Below are 19,153 nucleotides of genomic sequence, written 5' to 3'. Positions count from 1 at the left end.
GTCTGTAGTGTTCTGCATGTGTGTTAAGCAGGCTACATTTGTCTCTGATGCTTTTTCAATCAGTAGCCTGAACCCATGGCCCATGGCAAACCTTTGCCCTCAGCTAAACATATGCAGTGGGTTTCATTTGGGGACCCCTCCTTTTTTATTATGCCGATTGGACATGCACCGTATCTTCAGTGCATAGGTCTTCCATTCTAGAATGAAAGAGTCAAAAAACACGAGTCTTCAGAATCACCTATCTGGGAAGATAGGTCTCATAGGGCAGAAGCAGAACGACAGAAATCTTCAAAGGGAGGAGAGACAGGTGTGGCGATGTCTGGAGGAAAAAAAACAGGCACATGCTATGCTCTAACAAACTACATGGACTGACTTGGCATCCCTCACCCCAATCGTCTGACAGAAAGGCATACTATCCAAGACAGAGCAAAGATATTTGTAACGATGATTTCGAAAAGTCAGATTATAGAGTCCACATTTAAAAGTCGCCTGGCCTTTGTGCAGTGGCAATATGTATCTTCCAGCCCAAAGGTTTTTGCAAATATTTTTGAGGGCCATAATAGCCCATGACTATGATAACCCACTTCAGCATACATCCTTGTGGTAGAGTTACACGTTAGAGGGGTAAAGAGCTGGAAACACAAGCATGACTACTTACTGTAAATTACGAGGCGAAAAAAATATTTAAAGACAAGCGTGTAGCATTTCTGCAGACTCCGGAGCTGCTTTAGGGGCTGGGGTGAAGGAAAACAGCCAACAACCTTGGTCTCTGTATACTCCCCCACACTCAGTAGGTTTGTTTGCAGTCTGTGACCGGAAGGCTCCAGCGCCCGTAGATGGCGCCCCTCGTCCGTGCTTGTGCATCTCGCCTACTCTCCAAGCGCAGCTCCGAACCCCGCGAGTCTCTGCGGGTCTTTAGAGCCCAGAGACTGCGTTTTAATAAAGACGCGCCTTGGCACCGCGCTCCACAAGCCCCGGGGTTCAGAAAAGCAGACACATAAGCCCAGGCAGGAAAAGCCCCTTTAAATCTCTGCCAAAAGCTGACGTTTCACAAACGGGAGATTCTGGAATTGCAGTTCGAAAACGATTAAATTACCAAGCTATCTTCTCCCTTTACAAAAACAATACTTTCCTTTTTTTTTCTTCTTCTTCTTTTTATTTTTTAAGTGCCCGTCCCCCACCCCCTTTAATTATGAAAGTGGCCACTCCGATCAAGATTAACACTTGGAAGGACTTTGGAAAAGAAAAGGGATCTGGAAGAAGAAACACATCTGGTGCTTCCTAGGACACCTAGTTTTAAGAAGACAACTAGGAAGGCTGCGCTGGGTGTCTAGGTGAGAGCCTAACGCGGGATTGGCCAGGTACGAGGAGGGAGTGCGAGAAAGGGGCTGTGGATTCTAGGACTAAAGAAGTGGGGAGCTCCGGACTTTGCTCTCTGGAGTCTGGGTCTGGGGGAAAGCAGGACTCGGGGATCTTGTTAATGAGGTGCGCGGAACGCGCACAGGCTACTGGAGCACTTGGGACTCGGAGAAGGCAGGCTGCGCGCGGTGGTGCGGTTCCTGGGCTCGGCGCCGCTCTGCAGAGCGGGAAGCGTGCGGGTTCCAGACAGGGCGGTGCGGGGAGCAGCGGGGAGCAGCGGGGAGCGTCGCGCTGTGTGGCTCCCTGGGCGCGTGGGGCCGGGGCGTGGTGCGCTTGCCGAGCCGGAGCGGACCTCGAGGAGAGGCGGCAGGGCGGGGCGGCGCGGTTATTGGCCAAGCTCTGGGAGAAGGGTCGTGCTCCGAGGTGCCCTCCGCCCGCTAGCTCCGGCTTGCCTCATTTTCTCTAAGCAGAACTACTTCGCGGACCTCGGTGCTCGCCCATCATGGATGTTCCAGGTAACCCACCCCATCCCTGAGCTCCGGGATCTGTTTGCTAGTTGCCTTTTTGTAGTGCTTTACCAGAACCTTGAGTAATGTTAGTGCTGGGGGTTCAAGAGAGAAGAGAGGAGCGTCGGTGGCGGAGTAGGGGGTGGGAGGTCGTCCGCTATCCTTTGTGTAGGAGCTGCAGACAGGATATTTATTGAAACCCAACTTCTCTTTTCTTAGAACACTGGAAGAGTTGCTCGGAGAGCGTGGGCGGCGAGGGGAGGGTTCTTTCTGTTTGTGTTCCTGGGCTGGGTATTGGAATGGCCCCTCTGGTTTAGCTGAAGAAGAGGGGACCGATTAAAGTGCCAAGCTGCGTAAGTTAGCAGAAAGGTACTGAAGAAAGGGAGTGGGGTCCAGGGACAAGAACCTGCAAATGAGGAAAATTCGGAGGTTCTGGTGCTAGAATAGGCTGTTGTTTTTGCCAGAAAAAAGACTCTACAAGGCTCTCCTAGGGGGCTTGCCAGTGACTGCAGGGACATTGGAAGTGGGTGTTAGAATTTCGCTCCTCACCCGCCCCCATCCCGCCTTTCTCTGTTTCTGTCCTTTCCTTTTCTTTTTAATCTCATCCACCCAAGGAGTTTTCTGGAGTTTCCCCCCCCCCCCCTTTGGGAGGTGGGGGCGGACTCTTTTTATACGATAAGGAGTGTTTGAAAATTTCTTCCTGGATAGAAAAATAGAAGAAAAGAGGGGAAGGCAGGGAGAGGAAGATTTTCTCCTTGTGGCTGTTCAGAAAGCCACTGAAAAGAAGATGATGAGGCATCATTTTTGCTTTTTACTTTGACTACATTCATTTCCTCCAGTTGTGTTGGGATGAGTAGGCAGGGGCGACGGTGATGACGCTGTCTTAGAGGTCCCCAACCCTTTTTACAAGGTCCTACAGCATCGCAGCCCAGAACCGCAGACTCCTCGCATCTTTCAGGAATCTGTTTGGGTGGGCTGATTGGTGCGCCAGAGCTTTCTCATATCCGTTATGCCACATCTGGGATGGGGATAGCTTTGGAGGACCAAGGAGATGACCATCCCGAAGGGACTGGAGAGTACCAGGCACTTGCCCCCCTACATATATTCCTGCCTAAGGATTCCGGTTCTTTGCCCTGACAGGTCCGCTGGTGCCTTCCTTCTGAGAACCATTTGGCCTTGACCACCTGAGCCTGGAGAAGACTCCCACTCCGGTCCTGCCTGCTCCTGTGCGCACTCGAGCACTCCTCCGGATCTTGCGGGCCTTGACGTCCTCGGGGTGCCCCCCAGCCCAGATGCCCGCGCCTGGCCCGGGCCTCCGAGGGCCACCGCTGAGCATGCCCGGGCGCCGGGGGGCGCTGCGCGAGCCAGCCAATTTTGGCACCAGTTTGGGGGCAGCGCTGGCCCTGCTGTTGCTGCTGCTACCCGCCTGCTGCCCGGTGACGGCTCAGAACGACACAGAGCCCATCGTGCTTGAGGGCAAGTGCCTGGTGGTGTGCGACTCCAGTCCATCGGGGGACGGCGCCGTCACCTCTTCCTTGGGCATTTCTGTGCGCTCAGGCAGTGCCAAGGTGGCCTTCTCCGCAACTAGGAGCACCAACCATGAGCCCTCTGAGATGAGCAACCGTACCATGACCATCTACTTCGACCAGGTTAGCAACTAACATGCTTACCTGCGTATGAATGAGGGACCGGCTCTTGTGCCCAGGAGCTAGGGCTCCCTGAATCTCCAAGAGTAATGCCAGCCAAACTGGTTTCCCACCTCTGCCTTGCCCTTACCTTGTTGCTCCTTTTACTACTATGCTTTCCTGGAGTCCCTCTTGAACACATTGTAGAGTTTGTTTTTACACACCAGTTCTCTTGGCAAGGATTACTGAGAGAGCTGTAACGATCCCCAGGCTTTCCAAGGGTCTGGTAAAGCTGAGATGTGAAATACATTTTCCTGAAAGAAAACATAGCGTATCTTCCCTTTTGCTGAGGGCAAGGCAGTGAGTGTTTAGGGTGAGCAATCTTCAGACACCTGGGACGAGGGGATTCCCTTAAAGATACTGCATATAAGGGAGTTTCTCATTTAAAAGGGAGTCTGACAAAGGGTGAACATACTGCTTATTTTGTGGGATCCAGTGACAAGATGTTAATTTTCAACAACACCAAAAAAAGTGTGGAAAATGGGGAAGACAGCAAAGATTGTTCTCTGCTTATATACAAAAATAAAGTGGCCATGTATGTGCTATAGACAGGAAATAAACTTTTGCACAGTGTTCATACTGTATATTCAAATATACAGGCATAACATGAGTATAAATTTAAAAAGACAACAGCTCATGACTTACTTGGCTTTAAACCATTTAATTTCTGGCCTCTGGGCCAAGAAAAGAAGGCTTGGTAAATGTTTCCCTGGGTGGTGACCTGTGTGGTGCTCTCCCCTTGTGATTCCTATTAGTCTTCAGAAATTGAAAAGATGAGAGTGGTTTTCATATGTTTCTAGTCAGCTAATGCTCTTGCCAAAGGGCTTTGTGTAAAATGGAGTCCTGAACCATTGTTGGACACAGATGGAGCTACTATCTGCTGGTTTTCCCTCTGTTCAGAAAAGAGTTTCCTAACCCATTAATAGCCAACGCACACACCTGATCTCTTTTCATGCTGTTGGATTCATTTTCAAAGCCGTGCAGTTGAGGGTTTAGGGAAGTTGCTTAAATACAAAAGTCAGATTTCCTTTCATTATTTCCAAATAATACAGCACGATGTAAGCATAAATACAATCCATATTCTTCTTTATACAGTATTGTTTTACTTTTATTATTTTCAATTACTCCACTGATTTGTGGAGTTGTCAGGGAAATTCTGATACAGGGTCAAATCGTTAACGGGGATCCTGTTTTTAGCAGAGGAATTAGCTTTGCCTGGTTCCTGTTGCCAATAAGGGAGATGGCTAGTGAGAGAGGTCCTCTGCTAGAGGCCTGGCTGGGTGTCTTTTCATTCACATAAAGCCTTCAATTTACATATTTCCAAAGTTTAAATCCGCACGGAGGGGCTGAGCTGGAGAGAAGAGTGCTAGCAGCTCTAAGGGCGTGCTCGGGAGTGCTTCATTCTCCAGCGAAGCACCCTGGGAAACACGGAGCACAGACAGCAGAGGCACTTTGTCCTCAACAATGAAGCAGAGTGTGTGTGTGCCTGTGAGGCACCTGCTCTGGAGTGGGCTGAGGTGGTCCTCACAGCGTGGTGAAGATGCAGTGGTACTTGGCAGCAGTTCACTTTGCTCTGGGAGTTTGTGTGGTCTATGCCATTGTGGACAAGTAAGGAACAGCCAAGACAGTGGGGGCTTTCTTTCTGATTAGAGGGAAGGACAGTCAAGGGTTCTGGTGTGGCTAGCTGTTTGTGTTATAAACATAAAACACCAGTGGGACATTTTATTATTTTAATGGAACTGGAGTTTTGCAGGAGGAGATAGAGGAACAGGATGTAGACAAAGTAGCCATATTCTATTTTGAACAGGAGGAGAGTGAAGTGGGGAACTCGATTCTTTCTCTTCACATTCTACTATGACAAACCAGAAAATCTTATTTGTTTTTGTTTGAGGAAAACTGCCTTCAGGGCCACCCAATCCTCTGCTAGTAGCTAACTGTGTTCTCAATCTTACCTGCTGTGGAATTTCCTCAGTTTGGACTATGAGTGTCCATGTTACCTGTTTAGTTCTCTTTGTTTGTTCAAGCTATTTTTTAACACTCAGCCAGGAGAGCAAGCACTGCTTAGAGAAGTATGAATTTGAACAGGGCAGCCAGTGTTTGTTGACAGAACTCATCTTCCAACACTACCTATGAAGCACCCACTGTATACTGCTAGAGTTTGGAAGACCCTGGACATAGATACATCAACAGAGACCACTCCCTTAATCCTACTCAAGTGAGCTCATGGAATGGTTTGCTGTTCCATCCACTTTTCTCTCTCCATTCTGTATGATGTGTTAAGTATTAAACAGAGCATCATGTTGAACTCCCTATGACCCCTCTTCTTAAAAAAATCGGTTGAATTTTCAGGTCTCTTCTTAGTTTTACTGTCTCCCATCTCTCTCCATACCCTGTGTATCTTCACACAAATTTGCATATACTATTTGAATGTATAATTAAAATATACTTCCAAAGTTTTTATTAATTAGAAACTATGAGAATACCTTTGGAATACATTTCTGACATTGAATGTTTTTTGATTTGGGTACTCTCTGCTGCTTGCACTGTTTGAGTAACAATCTGGAATTAGTGGGGCCTATTCTCAATATCAATAAGGCAGCTAACACCGGTGGTGACCCGAAAGAGGGCATGCTGTGTGGGTACCTCAGTATGCTGTTCCCTGTCTGTTTCAGGTCTTAGTAAACATTGGCAACCACTTCGACCTTGCCTCCAGTATATTCGTGGCACCACGCAAGGGGATCTACAGCTTCAGCTTCCACGTGGTCAAAGTGTACAATAGACAAACCATCCAGGTGGGTAGGTTTGAAAGTCGAGCCTTCAAAAGCTTGGTAAATGGGTGATTGGCCTCTGAGTCATCTGGAAATCCTCTCTTTCCGGTTCCACGTGTGTGGGCTCCAAAAGTTAGATGGGGGTGACAGTCTGTAGGGGAGGAAGAGAACAGGATGTGGGACAGAGGTGATTTCTGATCCGCTGAGCCTTCCTCTCTGCCTTGATAGGTCAGTTTGATGCAGAATGGCTACCCGGTAATCTCCGCCTTCGCAGGAGACCAGGATGTTACCAGGGAAGCAGCCAGCAATGGTGTTCTGTTGCTTATGGAAAGAGAAGACAAAGTTCATCTCAAACTGGAGAGAGGAAACCTCATGGGAGGTTGGAAGTACTCCACATTCTCGGGCTTCTTGGTTTTTCCTCTATAGACATGGAGCTGTCCCGATGGTGGGAAGGCTTTGATCTGGACCCAGGGATCTGTCCTCTGTAACACCTTGAACTTGTCTGAGTAGGAAGGCTTGGGCTGACCTCCATCAGATTGTTGCCGTTGAAGGATGATTTTCTTCTAAAGCTCCAGTATTTTCTTTGACTATTGACAATTCCTCGGGAACCTGGCCTCTAATTAGTTTTAGACGACAAGGTCTTAAGGAAAAATGAAATTATCGATTTGAGCAATTTGTACCTGTGATTGTAAAGTCGATATCGGATTTTATTGTTGGAACCATTGACTTACCTTCTATTGTTTGTACATTGTATCCTTGTCCTGATGACATAGATGCTGCTGACCCTCAGATGGATTGCACGCTGCAGTCAGGGCTTAAAAACAAGAGCCCAACAAAGAACCACCTGCCAGACAGTCCTTGACCTGTGTTCTCTCTGTGTGTGTATAGCCTTAAGAAAAAGAATGGCTTCATTTTCATTCTGTAGCTAACCCCTGGGGTTTTGGGAGGATTGGGAGGGAGCTGGGCATTGGGGACCTGTCAAAAGTGCTTTATCATCAGAAGCAAATTTTGCACGATTGGACTGCAACTTTTGTTTTGTGTTGTCAGTAGTTTTCTTTTCTCCTCTGGAAGCTTTCTTTTCCTTCGTCGAGTTTTACTCCTCAAACCTACTTAGTTTTTCATGCTAGGGTCCTGGAGAGAGAAAAACAAAAACTAAAAACAAAAAACCAAAACTTATGTTCAGTACTTGTATGAGCTCAAACAAGACAAAACAAAATCTGCATACTTTATTTTTGAATGCGAGGAAACCAGGAAAAAAAAAAGAAAGGAAGAAAAAGAACTCCTTTTTTCCAAGTAAGAAGCAAATAGACCATTCTGCATATTCTTCCCTGGAGGCTCTCTCAAAAGTATCTTCAAACTTGCAACCTGGATTTTATTTTATTTTAATTATTTTAATTTATACCCTGGGATCCTTTAAGAGCCTGGCATTCCTCATTGGTCATGAATCCCTTAAGAGTGGAGCTGAGGTGGCCAAATCCCCTCGTTGTTTCCTGCTTGATGAGTCTCAGTGGTGACTTAGGTCTGCCTCTGCGTGACCACACAAGGACCAAATGCTTCAAAGAGGACCAGCACCTCTTCCTGGAGATCTTCCTTTGATCTGTCAAGTTGAGGGATGTTTGACGCTCTGTGGATGAACACCTGGCCAGAAGCCACCTGGACTGGAAGTCACAGCAGAGGAAGGTACTGACTGCTGTAACCCATCAGCGGTTTTTCCAACCCTGCTTGATTTGGCGTCTTGTGCAACACCACTATTCAGTTGCAGCCGAGAGAACTGGTGCAGTATGTGTGTGCCAAGGAAATGTCACTAATCCCAAAGCAATCAAAGTTGAGACCTCAAAGTGGATGTCAGTGTGTCCTTTGTGTAACAATGTAACCGAAATATTGACGATAAAACTCATAATTTAAGATTCAGAATAAACGGGTTTGATGTCTGTCTTGCTCTAGCCCCTCCTCCTCATCTCTATCAAAATGATGGGGAGGTACAGGATAAGTACAAGGAACTGGGCATGCTCAATTGATTCTGTGATTCTTTCTAAAGGACACACACACACAAATACTGATGCAGCTGTAGGTCTCTGGGGTGTATTGGCCACTTAGATATATTCAGTTTATATTTAGATTTTTTTTTCAAAGAGTAAGATTTTGGAGGAGAGAGCTAAAAGAAAAAATCAAGGGTTAAGAGGTTATTAATAATATCAGAAATTCCAAGATTTGAGAAAGCTCAATTGTTTTCAACTTGGGTGTGAGGATGAATCTAATGGTCAAAAGGCAAGTGCAGGATACGCTGCATAGTTAGAGTTGGATTAAAGTCCTTAACTTTCTGTACTAAAGAGAAAAACGAGGTAGGATGAGAAGCTTCATTTTATTAAGGTGATGTTTTCTTGTGAGGAGGAAAATCAACCACAAAGCATTTGGGGTACTCTGACTCTGGCTTGAAGACATATTTCTGAGTGTGTACTGTGTTTATTGATGCTGGGAACATAAACTGAAGGCAGATGGAATGTGTGTTTCTTGTGTCTTGTTATTCTTAGATATTTTAATTCTCTTTCCCTCGTTTCCTTAACTCCATGTTTAGTTTAAAATGAGCAAGAAAACCTCATTTGAAGACAATATTACATTGCAGAGATTGGAAGATGTAGGAGCCCTTGTTATTAATATTTACATCCTTTAATAATACATAATGCACATATTTCATTGTATTTATATCTTTATCGTGTACAGATTGCCACTGGGTAATGCTGCCTCATTAATAAGTTATTAAATTAACCAATATAAATGTATTTCGGGAGTTTATTTTCTATTAGAAAATCAGCTTCCTCCTGATGATTGTACCCTCAGCCTTCTTTCTTTTTGCACAGTGTGAATGCCAGAAAGTTCATTAGTACATGGCCCCCGTGGTGATGTTCTGAGGTAGCTTACTATCTATTGCATCTGCCTGGGCTATTGCCCTATAGAAATAATGTAGATGTATTATTTTCTTGAGAAACGGAACTTAGCTAAATCAAGCTATATCAAATAACAGAAGAGTTATAAAATGCATCAATTAAAAGAATACCTTTGCTGAAATTTCAATTTGCTTGTGACATCCTTGAGAACTGTGACACTCCCAGGCTTGTCTCAGAAGAAACAGTTGACAGATCGAAAGTTAAGGTGTGGGTTCTTTGTTGTTGTTGTTGTTGGGTTTTTTTGTTTGTTTGTTCTTTGCTTGTCTGTTTATTTGTTGGTTTGTTTGGATTAAGAAAATTTGTCTAACATTTCTGGACAGAGCTCAGCATCCATGGTTCCTAGCCTCAGTGTTCATATTTGCAGAGTCAATACTCAGACTCCATAGTCAGTCTACCCTCCCAGGCTGCTGAGAGAACCTCTCAGAAGTTCTTGGAGGGCACGGGGGTAATAGGTGGGGTTTACAGCTGGAGGACTGTTTTCATAAGAACTTATTTGTCAATGTGCTGCTGTAAAGACCACTTAAAAATAAATATCTGTCAGGAAGGTGATTGTGCATGGAAGTGTATTTCCAAAATTCTCAAAAGACCGTTAAAGCTATAGTGCTATAGCGAAGCTTCCCTTAATTTATTTTTAGGGATAAGATAATATCAAGATACATACATCTGAATTTATTTGAATTTTCAATTACGTCATCTGGCTGTCCCTTGTGATTCATGTCTACCCTTGTCACCTAGTATACACTGCCAAATCTTATAAAATTATATACTGATAGCATTTTCCTGAAAGCAGCATAGATAACGGCATAACAACATACAGCTTTTGAATATTAGCTTTCTTTCCTTGACAAACATTAGCTTTCCTAAGCTGTGAATACTTTTCAGGAAGTACTCCTTTCTTAGCTTAAAATATATTCTCAGTTGATATATCACACTCAAGACTGAACTCTAGGTCCTGAAAGATTATGTTTAGCATCTGTGTTTCCGGAGACATTTCTGTTATGTTTTCATGCACAGCATAGATTCATCTACATTTTTATAGTGTGTGCTTTCTATATCTGCTCGTATCAAAGCTGGTTAAGAAAACAGGTTTTTAATACTACCATAAAAACTCACCCCATATAGAGATTTTATAGATTTACTTACTTCCTTGAATTTTAAGACTTAGTTCATTTAACTTAATTGGACTTCAGAAGAATTTTGAAATATATAAAACAAAACAAAACAAAAAAGACCATTGCTGAAATCTGAGCTGCCTTTCACATTTCTTAATATCCAGGAAACCACAGTGATTACTTATTCAGAGACTGTTATGTAGCATAGATACCATTGCCTTTGAACACAATAACAGACCCTTTATTTTAGTGATGATATAATAAAACCACATGGATGATCTATGTTTTCCTGGGATGTAGGAATATGTAAGAGAGATACTTGACAAATCATCTTCTACTAGCAAAACAAAGCCGGGTCGCTACATCACGCTTCAACTGTAGCGAGAAGAGCAAAGAATACTCTGTCACTTATGTGGCCATATTTTCCACTCTATTATTATTTTTTTGTAGTATTTTTTATTGATTTTAAAGAAACAAATACTGATTTAAAGAAACAAAGATGATATTGCTGCTAATAAAATAGTATGTGTTTAAGTTCCTACAACATAAGAAGAATATAATAATAAGAGCAAATACAGAAATGAATGAAAAACTCATGCTGTTTTTAAGATGGTGTAAAGATAGAAGCAAGTTGCATTGAGTTATTCTAAAGAGTGATTTTCTTCATTGTGTAGAAGTACATGTAAAGAAGAGTAGCAGAATATTAAGTACAGAATCACAATGAGTTTTGATTTTATGCAAAACAATTTCTTTATCTTGATATTTCTAGTAAAATACAATATAAAATATTTTTTAACTTAAGAACAAATCCTATAAATTCTCTGGAGAATTTAAGCATTACTTAGCATTTATTGAGAAATTACATCAAATACCCTGGAGTAAGTTAACATGCAAATGTCATATTGTCTTGAATCTTCTCTTTCCTTATGTTCCTTAACTCTTCTCTGACATACTATGAGCTGAAGAGTCACAGACATTACCCAGGACTGTATATCAGGCTTTCATTTTAAACATTTATCTAGAGAAAATGCACCAAAACATATGTTTACTGCTTTGCTGTCGGAGACCAACAATTAAAACCAAAACATATAACACACACATACATATATACACACACATATATGCTAGTATATATACATACACACACATAGATGTATACATATTCATATATACACATAGGTGTATAGATGTATACATATGCACACACACACACACACACACACATATATATATGCTACTTTGTAATATAGATATCCATGACATAACTGTACAGAGTCAGTGTCCAAAGTCCTTTTTCCCAAGACATAAAACTCATGCAATAAGAATTTAAAGATTTTTTTTTGGGGGGGGGACGCTTTCAGCACACTTATCTCATCTCTGGGTCTCTATACTAATAATATATCAAAATATGAATGCTCAGTAAATGAGGTTCCTTCACATTTCCAAACCCAGTAGGATCACTTGCATTTGTAAGGGCAAAAGCCACATGGTTTTACCTCCTGCAGATCGTAGCAGCTATGTTCCATCTTCCTAAGTGGGCTCTGCAGTATATCTCCATCTCTGGAATCATTTAGGTGTCTGCAACCTCATATGTCATCATCCTCATCAGCTCGCCCACACACACTCAGTGTGCAGTGTAAATGAGATGCTTGACAACATATTCGGAAAAGAAATCTCCGTTCCCTCTCTTTAATGCTTACAGCAGGACTCCCCAGGGTTAGAACGCTGCCTTGAACCCCAGCTAGTCTAACAAATGGAAGCTTCTTACTAATGAGGCAGGACTGTCTTGCAGCCTGAACAGCCATGTCTTGGTCTTTATGACTGTTCCATCTCATGCTTCAGCACTGCCGATTACCATGTATGACTTAATGTCAATTTTGAGGAGACACGGACATGGTCAACACTTTGGAATGTTGAACTACTATTTTGATCTTCTTAACAGTATCCTATTTATTTTAAAAATACTTATATCAACTTCTTTAACCATTAGAATGCCCTGGGGATATAGACTTTCCTTTAAATTCTTAATGTTGTGATCAAGAAATGAGTATTTGTTGTGATTCTGGATACATCTTTATTATGAAACACATAGATATAATAAAATTATTTTTACTGTAGCTAAGTTAATTCATTAAAATTTGGCAAATCCTTACTTCTAAAATACCTCCACTGCAGCAGTTTTATAAGGATTTTAAATATCCAAGCTATGTTTGTGTATTCTATCAAGTGTTTGATTTCTAATTAGTATTTTCACTACCTATAATTGTTAGATCATAAGTACAGCACTTCCAGGAGGTGGTTTACTCCAGAAAAAACAGTTAGGTCATGAAAGTGTGATGGTGTTGTTCTGTCTTCCTAAGACCATGTCAGGGTGTCATGGTAAAACATTTTGTTCTGGTTTTGTAAATGACCAGTGGCAAGAATGGTCATAGTATTCACAAGACTGATCTGGTCTTTAAGGAACAGGGTGTAGGTACTTTCTTTATCATCCCAATATGTGCCACTGATTGCCTCAGGGTCAGAGGACATGCAAGCAGGACATGAAAGGAGACAAACCACTCACCCTGTGTGGACAGCAGAGCCCACAGTCAGAACGGAGGAGTTAAACAGACAGCGAGGTGCAGAGAGAGGGCAGTGGTGTGAGGGACCACAGAAAACTGAAAATGTGCTCTCAGATGAGAATAATGTAATTTACATATTTTACATATGAAGAAGAGAATGTTATATAAACTGTGACTCTAGATATGATCTCCCAGCTACAAACTCCTTGACTGTCCCTCCACCCCATCGTGAGCAGGACTGAAACTGTATAAACCCACCGCAGAATGGTTCCTTCGATAATCTTGACTTCATCACAGTTAGAAGGACAGGGAATGTCTATTACTTTATATCATGAAGATAAAAAAATTAAAAGGTGTTTAATTTTAATTCCCCATTCTTCCTTCTTGTCTTTTAATTTGGGGGAAGAAAAAAAAAAAGAACCCTTATGCTAAACCTAGCCAAGTAGAAGTCGATATTTATTTAGGTGCCAAGGAGGCATGATTTGAAGTCTGTCTTAAGTAGAACTGAATTGAAGAATTTACTCAGCTCTTCAGTACCTTTTACGAGATGTCAGTTTAGTCAATCGGTATCTTTTTAAAGATTTGGTGTTTATGAATTTCACAAGGTACATAATGTGTTTTGATCAAGTTCATGCTTCCTCCTTCCCTTCCACATTCTCTCCTAGCCCAGTTACCTCTTTCTGCTAACACACTGAGTTCATTAGTGCTACTTATTTGTATATGAGAAGTCATATTTAAGGCTTGCTTCACAAGATGGACTCCATACCTGATACACTTACTGGAGGCAAAATCCTGGTGAGGTCATTGGGACACAAGGCTGAACATAATATTATTCTGCTAATTGGACATAGTAATGCACTGCCTCCAAGTTATCTTTATATCGATAGTCTATAGCATCTCTCAATTCTCATCATATAAACTTTTTTTGAAGTAGGTGGTGACTAATACAGAAGTCCACAGCTGGTCAGCATGCAGAGATTAAGAAACTGGAGCATGCCCAGGTCCAAAAGATGAAAGAGACAGTGGACATGAGACCAAGGACTTTGATCAAAGCATGAACCCAGTATTTAATTGTGTGTTGTGATGTGTGCAGATATATGTTCACGTGACATAAACAACATGTATGTTTGGTCTTTACACACTATTAAGGTATCTCCTGTGACACTGAGCTGTACCTTTGAGAGTTGAAATTGATGGTCCAGGTGGTTTAGCACATGTGTGTAGATGCGCATCTACTGACTTTATCTCAGTTGTTGGGCTAGTGTTTTCCCATTTTCCTTCTTGTATTCAGTCTGAGGAATGTATTTCACCAGAAGGTAGAAATTACATCTGGTCTCCCTGACAGACAGAGATTGAAAACTGTTGAGAATAATTAGGCCATCTGGTGCTGTAAGCCCAATACAGAGTTATGATCAGTGGATCCCGGCCTAATCTGCTCTCCATCCCGTGCATCTGAATTACCTTGTCAGAGAAGAATGACAAGGGGCTGGTTTTAAAGAGAAATTGGCACATCTCCCTTGTCATTAGCAGTCAAAAAGCATGTATTCATTAAACTGTGATAATTAAGGGAAACTTAGTCTTCCCAGAGGCCCGTTACTTTTTTAACATTTTTAGTGCCTCCAAATATGTCCCACTACACAGTGGGTGTCATGCAATTTTTACTTATGATGCCTACCAATTGCTGAGAATGCTAATTAGTAAAAATTATCACAAAAATATTTTCTCCTTATCTTGGTAGAAAACTGAAGAGAGCTCAATTTTATTTTGTGCTGTTTTCTTTCAGAAACGCAGAAACATTTGTTTCAAGTAAAACAACAATAAAACACATGAAAAATAAATAAACAAGAAGCCTCCCCAATAGATGGTGCTGCTGCCGTGATTTAGGCCCTGGTATAATTTGTATGCAAAGAGCTTCATAGAGAGCCGCCCTCTGGGAATTCCCTTACAAGGAGATATAGAGAGAAATGTGGCTTTGTTTTAACTCAATTCCAATTGACATAAATTTCCCAATCTAAAGCTTCAGAAATATTTCATGGAGTTTTGTGGTCCAGACATGACTTTTTGTCTCTGTTTTCCCTGTCTCAACAGCCTCTGAAATATATAAATATAAATATAAACAAAACGAAGTACTGCAGAAGGATATGTGAAATGGTTTCCCAAGTTGGGGGTCTCTCAGCTAATTCTGTGGCCTAAAGTTTCTGAAGTGGAAGCTGTACCTCCCTTCCTTAATATTTGTGAGACAATTCTGATCCCAGTCCCAGGTTCCCGGAATGATGCTGTGTAGTGCTGATACAAACATTTAGATAGGGTCAGTACTGAGTCCTGTGTGGTTATCTTTCCTGCAGTCCCTACTGCTCTCACTCTGAGGAGGAGACAGGAAGGCTTAAAATGATTGATATGGAAAAGGACTTACAGCAGTTGAGTTGTGATCTGAAATTTTAATCTTAGACCCTCGCTTTACAGCTCAGATCTCATCTTTAAACTATTGAATTTAATACAATCTCACCATGAGAGACATGGTGTACAAAACCATCTTATAAAATAAGTCTATGTATCATCACTAGCCATGTCTTTGCATCACAGTTATTTCCACAAAACCATTTTCTTTTTAAAAAAGGACAATTTAGTTTCACAGGTGGAAAGTATAAAAGTGCTTCATTGTATCTCTGCTGGGAATATTGCAGTGACTACACTAACACAGACACCTATCAAATTGTGCATATCAAGACCACTAAAATTTGGTTTCTCACTGCGTTTGTGGAAGATGGTAATGCCAATAAATGTTTTCCTTTATTTTTCCTTCCAGAACTCTTTGCAAAGACAATCTCATGATATTCAAAGACAAGTAGATCCAAGTAGCTTATTGACCCAACCACCATGTTGTATGCTTTGTAAATATGTTGTATTCTCTGTTTAAAATTCTGAAGTGAAGCCTCTGAACTGAGCACAAGAAGTGAGTCAATTTAGGTTGAGTAGAGCCATCTGCCTCAGCTGAAGTTTCGAGTCTCAACTCTGCCAGGAGAAATAGCTCTCCTGACCAGGTAGTAGGGAGATCCTCAAAATAAGACATGCTCTGAAAGACAGGTAACAAAATTAAAACCATTTAAATGATGTAAAAGAGGATATTTCAGAGGTGACAACTGGTCCTATGTCAGAAAATTCTTATATCGAAGGAACGATGGTTCAAAGTAAAAAAGGCAAATAAAAGTCTGTCTAGCAATGCTTGCCTTAAAGACATATTTTCCTCTTAGCTGCTGCTCATTGAGCATATGTTTGTAGCATATTTATTAACTTAATGAATGCGAGCATAAAGGCTTACATTTAGAAGTGTTGCATTCAAATGTACTGCTAATTTTTTTATATAGTGCTTTTTTGTGTGTGTGAGAGTGTTTTAAACACACGTGTGTATGGTGTGTGTGCTTGGAGGAGCTCACCTGTGTTTGGAAGGCAGAGACAGAGGCTCAGTGGCTTCCTCAGTTTCTCTTTCACCTTGCTTTATTAAGACAGAGTCTCTCTGTCTCTCTCTCTCCCTCCCACCCACCCACTCACTCCTCTCTCTCTCTCTCTCTCTCTCTCTCTCTCTCTTTCTCTCTCTCTCCTTCCCTTCTTCCTTCCCTCCCTCCCTCTCTCTCCCTCTGTCTCTGTCTCTCTCTTCCTCCCTCCCTCCTTCCTTCCCTCCCTCCCTCTTGCTCTCTCCCTCTGTCTCTGTCTCTCCCTTCCTCCCTCCCTCCCTCTCGCTCTCTCCCTCTGTCTCTGTCTCTCCCTTCCTCCCTCCCTCCCTCTCTCTCTTCCTCCCTACTCCACCTCCATTCATTCCCATGTCTGACTCTCGTCTTTCAGTCAGTCCTCCATCAAAACTGCAGCTTGTGTTTTCAATAGGGTAGCTGATAAGTAAACCCTCAGGATTTATCATCATCTTTCTCCCCAGCACTGAGATAACAGATTTATTACTTTTTAATGAGGCTTCCGGGCATCTAAAGTCAAGTGCGCCTGCTTGCCCAGCAAATACTTTACCTGCTGAGCCTTATATGCACCCCTATCTGCTTCTTGAAATCTACTGAACATACTTTGGTTTTTGTAAAAACAAAACAAACAAACAAAAGTCAAAAGGGGGTTATATAATAACCACCCCAAATAAAGGATCATATTTACCATAAGGATTTTTATTTAGTGGTTTGAATAATTTTTGCAGTTAGAGAGATGTGTCAGTGGTTAAGAATGCTTGCCCTTCTTTTAAAGGACCAGTTTGATTCTCAACACCCACATCATCATGAGGATCATAATCACTTATAACTCCAGTGGATCTAATGCCCTCTTTTAGATTCCAGGGGCCCCTGCACACACACACACACACACACACACACACACGCACAAGCACACACACATGCACAAATACATATAATTAAAAAATAAATCTAAAAAATAATGAATAAATTTTATCTTAGTGATTAACTAAAACAGATGGGAACCTATTTATGTGTTTTCAATTGGTTACATTCCTAGGAGAAAAGGGCATAAGAAGAACCTTCTAACTCTTAGAGTAACTGTCATTAAGGTAGTTAAGACTAAGAAAGAGCAGCTCATTGCAGAGAGCTTTTTATTTCAATTTATTTACTTTAAAAATTTCATATATGTATACTATATTTGTACCACTTGTCTCTTCTTCTTCCAACTATCCCTACATTCTTCCCATATCCCTCAAATTCATGACATCTTTTCTTTATTATTGTTTTATATATATATATATGAATACACATATGAATATAACCTATTAAGTACATTTGATGTTGCTCATATGTATAAATTTCAGAGGACAACTTGGTATCTGATAACCAATTAAGAAGCTTCTCACTGGAAAAAAAACTGATTCTCCATGTCTCAACAGTAATTATTTGCCTGTAACTCTTAGTCTATGGGTAACGTCTTGGGCGATTTCCTTCATGTACGTTGACATGTCTACTAGTGTTGTTATTGTTTAGATTTTGTTTAGGCATCTATGTTCTTGAGATGTCATGGGTTAGCTTCCTCACCATAGGTAGATTATACAATCTTGCAGGAGACATTGCATTCCTCTGGCTTTTAAAATTTTCCACCCCATCTTCTTCAATGATCTCTGTGTCTTAGATTTAGAGATTGTATTGTATCTTTATCAGCTAGGGTTAGGTACTGCGTGGTCTTTTATATTCCACATTATTATTACGTAAGACTAAGTGTTTAAATTCAAAAATAAACATAAAATAAGTTTAGAGGTTTGCTTCTTTAACTTATTCAGAAAAAGCTGTTTTCTTCAAATTACTTAGTGTAGTTTTGTTCAATTTAAATATTGTAAACTTTAACTTACTGCCATGTAGGATAATCAGTGCTATTCCACACAGTTTTGCTTGGAGAGCATGAAGCTGTGGTTTATTGATAGTATTTGGGCATGGTAAAAGTTTATGTTTATGCCAACTCTAGTGGTTTTCATTTTAGTTAGAAAATATCTAAGATTTCCCATAGCACTAGGTAATGTGTCTTGTCAGGCTTAAACCACAAAAGGGGAAAGGTTGGCTTTGGCATTCATGTACTCAGAAGACTGATGTCTTTCTTCTGGAATGTTCCCAGAAACTACACCATATCCTTGTGGAAGTGGCTTCGAAAAATCAGTCATAGAATTTTAATTAACTCATGTTTATTAGAAACAACTATTAGGAAACACATCAACGCCTATTAAGATAATGATGCTGAGTATCTAAGTTTTCACAAGTCCAATAGGGAGATTTGTGGTCAGCTAGGTATATAGTAGATGGAGGGAGACTTTAGATGTACATTGATTTGTGTATGATGAAGAATCTCACCTTGACGTAATCTAGCCAGGTTCCTGAAGCTGGATTTTTCTTTGGGCTGCCAGCTCACAAAAAATGACACAGAGATTTGTTATTATTGTGAAGGCTCAACCTTAGCTCAGGTACTTATTTCCACAAAGGGCCTGAGAAATCTTTAAAAAAAATATGGACACAGTTTCTTAATAACCCCGTGCTGGCGTTCTACACAAAAGCTTGCAGAGGAATCATAGGGAAAGTAGCTAGGCTTAGAGCATCTCCAACCTTGGAATATAAAGACGATGTGCTTTCCTGGCAGGGTCTGGAAAGCTGCGGTGTTCAGTAGTCTTTGTAAAGAAATGAATTCATCCACATCTGCAAGGTACTGCACATGAAATCTGCAGGCTCATCCTGGCGTG

The 19,153-nt window shown here is 41.5% G+C and overlaps 1 protein-coding gene across 6 annotated transcripts; it reads left to right on the top strand.

The window, feature by feature from the left end:
• The first annotated feature begins 937 nt into the window (after window positions 1–937).
• On the top strand, window positions 938–9,649 carry Cbln2 (cerebellin 2 precursor). Of its 6 annotated transcripts, XM_057789348.1 has the most exons (5): window positions 938–1,361; window positions 1,830–1,874; window positions 3,006–3,514; window positions 6,223–6,342; window positions 6,547–9,649. In XM_057789348.1, exons 3-5 carry the CDS (start codon window positions 3,158–3,160, stop codon window positions 6,742–6,744), a joined length of 675 nt encoding a protein of 224 aa, XP_057645331.1. In that variant the 5' UTR covers window positions 938–1,361; window positions 1,830–1,874; window positions 3,006–3,157; the 3' UTR covers window positions 6,745–9,649. The 6 variants fall into 6 exon arrangements, with proteins under 6 accessions (XP_057645331.1, XP_057645330.1, XP_057645328.1 ...); XM_057789347.1 differs by lacking the exon at window positions 1,830–1,874 and having other exon boundaries at window positions 938–1,334; XM_057789345.1 differs by lacking the exon at window positions 1,830–1,874.
• Window positions 9,650–19,153: the final 9,504 nt, after the last annotated feature.

This window comes from Chionomys nivalis, chromosome 14 (assembly GCF_950005125.1).
Source record: "Chionomys nivalis chromosome 14, mChiNiv1.1, whole genome shotgun sequence".
Lineage (NCBI taxonomy): Eukaryota > Metazoa > Chordata > Mammalia > Rodentia > Cricetidae > Chionomys > Chionomys nivalis.
The sequence above is the reverse complement of the archived record's forward strand: the minus strand, read 5'-3'. Positions and strand labels throughout refer to the sequence as shown.

What these genes read in the sequence shown, in the direction of transcription:
- Cbln2 (XM_057789347.1), top strand. Translation starts at nt 3,158, where the DNA reads ATGCCCGCGCCTGGCCCGGGCCTCCGAGGGCCACCGCTGAGCATGCCC. An exon ending in TGACCATCTACTTCGACCAG is followed by an intron (nt 3,515 to 6,222) that starts GTTAGCAACTAA and finishes TGTCTGTTTCAG; the next exon opens with GTCTTAGTAAACATTGGCAA. An exon ending in ACAATAGACAAACCATCCAG is followed by an intron (nt 6,343 to 6,546) that starts GTGGGTAGGTTT and finishes CTGCCTTGATAG; the next exon opens with GTCAGTTTGATGCAGAATGG.